This window comes from Capsicum annuum, chromosome 4, assembly GCF_002878395.1.
Source record: "Capsicum annuum cultivar UCD-10X-F1 chromosome 4, UCD10Xv1.1, whole genome shotgun sequence".
NCBI classification, from domain to species: Eukaryota; Viridiplantae; Streptophyta; class Magnoliopsida; order Solanales; family Solanaceae; genus Capsicum; species Capsicum annuum.
In genome coordinates, this window is record NC_061114.1 from 77,408,533 (window position 1) to 77,414,686 (window position 6,154).

Genomic DNA, 6,154 nt, shown 5'->3' on the forward strand with positions numbered 1-6,154 from the left:
TATGTTCCTAAATAATTGAGTTAAGAGACCTCCTAATGTGTCAACTGTTCTTCATTCTTGTCTTTATACGAAATTTAAATCTACATAAATTTTTCATAATGTCATTTGCTCAAAAACTTTATCTACTAATTTTAAAATCTAGAGCACATAGAATTGTATACCGAAATTTGAAAGTTGAACATAATTAGAATAGTAGAAGATTTTGTAATAGACTAATCCCATGCTTTTGCGCTATCTCATTCAATTTTACTTTTTGTTCCTAGCATTGCACGTTGAAAGAGAAAAAATTTGTTCATTGAAAAATTTTGACCAAGAAAACTGAGGGTATATTTGTCTGTATATTTTTTGTGGATTGATATGACGAATGATATATTTAGCCAATTTTTCAAAATAGAAGGGTAAATCTAGCCCAAAGCATAATAGCAAGGGCAAATTTGACCCCAATATGACAGGATATATTTGGACAAATTTTCAAAGTAAATGGGTCAATTTGACTATTTTCCCTATAAATTAACATCAATGTTGGCACCCCTATTTGAAACTAATTAGAAAAGAAATGGAAGCAAGTTATGCTTCTTAAGGAACGCGTCAAACACAAGTCGAAGTCAAATACTGATGATCACATTTCTCCATGTAAAATACAACTGTACAGGAGCAACATGCTTTCAGCAGTCAAACCTGCTGCTCACAAACAATCACCCACTTTTACCTGTTTCCCTAAATTTAAATGTTCAAAAAGAGTTCCTCAAATATTACGATAAAACATATGAACATGGTAAAATGCATACATCCCAGCATATCTGTTATTTTTTTTTCATACGTTGGGCAGCTTGTCTTCACCAACCAGCCATCTCGTTAGTTGGCTGGGATCAGCAGCCAATGCCTTACACAACTTGGGGAAAATCCCAAGATCTGTACCAATTTGGTCATACGCTTTGAAAGCAGATTCCATCTCTGCTTCAATAGCTGCAATGTCCATGGCATCAACTGAGCCTTTCAGGAGAAGTTTGGTGTAGTACTTCTCATTCTCAGAATCATGTTCAAAAAGTTCCATTGCAGGCCCCTGCTTGTTTACACAATATCATCCGAGTAAGGCAAATCTAAAGACACTCAACTTTCCATAACATAAAAACATCTACTTAACAACACATCTCCTGGAGGAATATTGCTCATTGAAGCCGAAACATAATTTTTGAAATAGATCTTGGTTTAAAGTTCCTTCGAAGCCATAAGACAATTGTTATTGAAAATCTAAAGACACTCAACTTTCCATAACATAAAAACATGTACTTAACAACACATCTCATGGAGAAATATTGTTCATTGAAGCCCAAACATAATTTTGGAAATAGATCTTGGTCTAAAGTTCCTTCGAAGCCATAAGACAATTGTCATTGAAATTTGCAATAACTAAATTTTCAGCCTCATGCTTAGGTGAGTCCTGAATAAAATAGGAAGTGCTCCAACACGATAATGATCTAATCTAGTTTATTTTGAGAAAAATTGAAAGACTTGAGTGACTTGACCAGCAAAACATTTCCACGGACCGGAATATAGCAAAGTATGACTACAGACAAAAGTTGCAAATATCTGTACCTGGATAAGTTCTGCATAATGTCGGTAGATTTCACTGCTTTCATCTTGATCACCAAGCAATGTACCACCATACCAGCCATTAGCTTCATTTGCTGCCGTCATTGTAAGGTATCTAGAAGAGTAAAACAGTGAGGGAGTGAAAAATGAAACAGAAAACTGCTACTAAAGGAAGCATTTAGTATGTACAGTTAGGGATGGGAATGGAGCGGGTGCAGAGCAAACCCAAAAAGATTTTTCACCGGCCCGCTCCACATTATGCAACTGCTGAATTGTGTGAATAACCTGAAAGCTGCTGAAGTGTGCAAAACGCACTGCATTTCCATGAAAGCTCACATATTTACCATAAAAAACAAAACCCCAAATGTTTTTTTTTCATTAAAATCAAAACTCAGACACACATTTCACCAAAATTAACTACAAGATCTAATAAATGAGAAAAAAATTGAACCTTTTTAAGACTTAACACAGAAAACAGGAATAACTACAAAACCAAAAGCATACCAACTAGAGAATATTGTATTGTTAAACTATACTCCCTCCGTCCCATTTTATGTGTCGCCATTTGACCGGGCACGGAGTTTAAGAAATAAGAGAAGACTTGATAATATTTACCAAATTGTCCTTAATCAAAAAATGTGCTACTATCTTTTTTTAATTAAGTGGGTCCAATAAGGGTAAAAGTGTAATTGTGTTTTTAAATATTTACCAAATAAGGAAACATGACATTCTTTTTGGGACGGACTAAAAAGGAAATGATGACACAAAATGGGACGGAGGGAGTATATGATTATGATAACCAAAATAATGCATCATCAAAGGCTGAACATGGCTCTGCTCCAATCGTAATTGTATTAAAAAAAATGCTAACGGATACATTTACCAAAAGGTGAGAAAGCCTAATATATTAATATTACATTAAAAATTTTAGACTTCCATTCTCCAGAAGTTCTTTCATAAATATATTTTGAACTCAACAATGTGAATGCTTCGTAATCCTAGTAATTATTTTTATCGTTCTTTAAACTTTTAAGTAATGTTTTAGAGAAATGGTAAATTATAAAAGAAAATAGTATTTTGTAAAAAAAAAAAAAAAAAAAAAAAAAGTACCTTTTATTTTATTTAAATTCGCAACTCGCCTCGCCCTGCGTTAATTTTAAAAATAATACTTTCAACCTGCTCTACCCCACAACCTTAAACCCGCATCCTCCCCGCATATCCCAAAGCCCGCCCACACCCGCCTCATTGTCATCCCTATCTACAAAGCCTTGAAAGGAACCAAACAAATATATTAATCAGTTCGTTCCTAATAAGTGCCACCTGAAGGAAAAATGAGGAATAATACCAGCTCCTTTTCTTTCTATAAGGCCCTGCAAATTCAAACTTCAAATCCGGCCAACTCTTAGCTTAAAGATAAAAGATAAAAATGCTAAGGTTACATCAAGTTAGATTATGGGACCCCTCAAGGGTAATAAAGTCATAAGGTGTTTGAATGAACTAGGACAAGAGTCAAGGTGTTTTAGAGTCAAGGATGGAAGGCCAAAACGATAAATGAAAAGAAGGAAAGAAGAAATGGGCAAGGTAACTCACCATGGGGCTCACCTCGCGTGCAAGGGGACCTCGTAGTCGTGCGAGACAGTGAAGCATGGCACCACTCAAGCGTCAGTGTGCATGGGCAAGTGCCCAACATGCTTCGTGCCGTCACACAAGACGCGAGGGCCACCTGGGCATTGGCTGCAGTTCTAGGGGCACGCGACCCCTTTCGCTAATCGAGGAGCACAATGAGCACAAATCCGCTTATAAATATAGCAGATCGGGGAGACAGAATTGTTAGCCTCCTATATTTATAATTTATGTTTTCAGAATGACAAACTATTAAGTGAACTTTACAGGATATTGAAGATCCCCAATGATGGAAGGAGATCTCACACTAAGGACATTGAAGATCTCAAAATAAAAAGATATCTCGCACAAGGCAAGGGATAAAAAGATCGTGCTAAACATGGAGCCACATCAAAGTAGGATCCCGTTTGACAAGGCGGCAAAAATCATAGCAACTAAAGATCCCAACAGACAAGGCAATTGGACGCACCTCACGGCAAGACCAAAGCAGACGGAAGATCTCAACTCTTACACGGACATATCTGATATGGACATGTATCGATGTGAGAAAGGAAAATCGCACCAAGTATGGACATATTTGATATGGACATACCATGACGTGCAAAACCGCCACAATCAAGGAATCAACCCAAATCCTTGATTGAGAATAAATCTCTTGGTTTCCTTTTGAAGAAAAGAAGCATGCGCAGCAGAAGACTATAAAGTCCAAAACAGAAGAAAGAAGACACTACACAACTTCAAGGAGAAATCTCAAAGTGTCTCAATCTTAGTCTCACAAAGCTTTGTAATCCATTGTTTACAATAGTTAAGAATAGGATCGAGTCAACTTTGTAATACAAACTGAAGCTATGTCACAAGATCTGAAAAACAAAATATGTCTTTGTACTCGAGCCCAACATTGAAAGATCTAAGGAAACATTGAAACCCAAGGAGATTGAAAGTAGGCACCACATTGTTGTTCCGAACTAGGATAAATCTTTGTCTTTACTTTAAATTCAATTATTTATTTGCTTGTTTATCTCATACTGGCAAGTCGACGGTAAGAAGTCAACTGTTGACTCACACAAATTTTCAATTCACCTCCCCCCCTCCCCCGAATTTCAAGAATAAGCATTCAATTCTTGGCTTGGACATTCATTTTACAGCGTGAGCATTCAACTCACCTCTATTCTTGGCATGGACATTCATTTTAGAGAGGATGAGCATATCTACGTAAACAACAACCAAGACAATTTCCCTTAATGGATTTTAGTGATTCAACGCCTATTACCATAGATTCGAACACTTCAACAGATTCAAATCCATAAGAATCCATCTAAAATTTCAAAAAATCGCCACAATCCATCCAAAGGCTCTAAACCTAAAAGGGTAACATTTCTTCTCCATTTAAGCCAAGTATTTGGGGTATACCTTGGTTAAAAATCATTGTTTGGATAAAACATTTTTTCGTTCTTAGTTGAACCCCATGAACTAAAGGTTAGAATGGAAATGAGATGATCAGATTCAAAATACGAATTGGGGGATCCATGCCTCGTATTTATTAAATTGTATAGATCATAAGCAATAAATAAGTGGATAGTTGTGACGAAGTTTAGGAAAATAGTACAATAATAATGAAGTTTTGTCGTTCCTTCTTTCTCACAGAAGTTTGTCTTCATCCCAATCATCGTAGTTCATCAAATCAACTATGCCCATCCAATCTAACCATCTCTCCTAAAGCCCTTTCCCTTGTAGCAGCACTACATTTTTATTAAAACATAGGTCCTTGGCAGGCCGGATCAAGAAGAGAAGAAGATAGAAAGGTTCGGCCCTAGATGGTCTCGTCTATGGATTTCTTTTCCAACTTGTGCTTGTTTGATTGGAAACCAAAAAGCCATGTTAGCATAGGTCACTCAAGGTATGTTGAGATGAACACTTGCATAGGATTATTTTTCTTCATGAAATGTCGTAAATTTGAAAATGGGAAACCTTACTATAAAGAACATCCCCAAACATTTGTTCAAAAATTCTGGTTTAAGCATTTCACACCATCCATGCATAGTATTTTGATATAGATCTCAGTTCTTTCGTGTTTCAGCAGTAACATATTCTTCCATGGATTTAAGGTCCAAAATATGGAAGAAGCAATTGTTTCCACGACTTTACCACACAGTCAATTCTATTCCACTTAATCCCTCTTTCATGGCCATATATCTTTAGGGTATAATTGTGGGTGACGAGCCACTATATACATACTTTATTCATTGTGTTTTTATTTTCTTTTTCTAAATGTCCAGCAATTCAATTGTCATTACCATGATTATGAATGTTTTAACATTTCAAATGATATTGAATTATGGCATTAAGGTGTCAAAAGTTCTCGTTTATGATTTCGTGACGTATTAGATAATGATGACAGATAATGTTAGGAAACGTAAAGGACGATACGGGGCTTTTGAGTCGAAACACATGCATTATTCAAACGGCCCAAAGGCGCCAAATGAAATGAAAAAAAAATTTGGAGCATCTTTGGACGACTAAGAAGGTATTTGAAAAAAGAAGGCAAACTACGTGAAGCTACATGTGTCAGTGTAGGTTTATGGTCATTTCCATTGGTTAGGGCGATTAGATAGTCACCCTTAGTTAGGTCTACCAATGCTAGTAGATTTTAAATATCCACATGACATTGCTGTGAGATGCCCAATATGTCTGAGCTAAAGGTCAGAGCATGATGAGGGTATGTGACAAATATAAGAGGGGAATATTATTGAATTGTGTGACTACGTTATTACATTAAGACCCTATTTATACACTACATTATAATCTTTTTCCAATAAGGACACTACACTATAATCCTATTCAATTAGCATTCCATAATATTCATGTTCCTACTCCTATTCTAACAGTCCCCACTCAAGCTGGGGGCACATAGGTCATATGTACTGAGCTTTTTATAGAT

General features: G+C 36.2%; 1 protein-coding gene across 1 annotated transcript; it reads right to left on the reverse strand.

The window, feature by feature from the left end:
• Window positions 1-599: 599 nt before the first annotated feature.
• LOC124898160 (phosphatidylinositol-3-phosphatase SAC1-like) lies at window positions 600-1,708 on the reverse strand. Its single transcript, XM_047411873.1, has 2 exons — window positions 1,597-1,708; window positions 600-1,063 (listed from the first exon to the last, which is right to left on the reverse strand). Exons 1-2 carry the CDS (start codon window positions 1,696-1,698, stop codon window positions 815-817), a joined length of 351 nt encoding a protein of 116 aa, XP_047267829.1. The 5' UTR covers window positions 1,699-1,708; the 3' UTR covers window positions 600-814.
• Window positions 1,709-6,154: the final 4,446 nt, after the last annotated feature.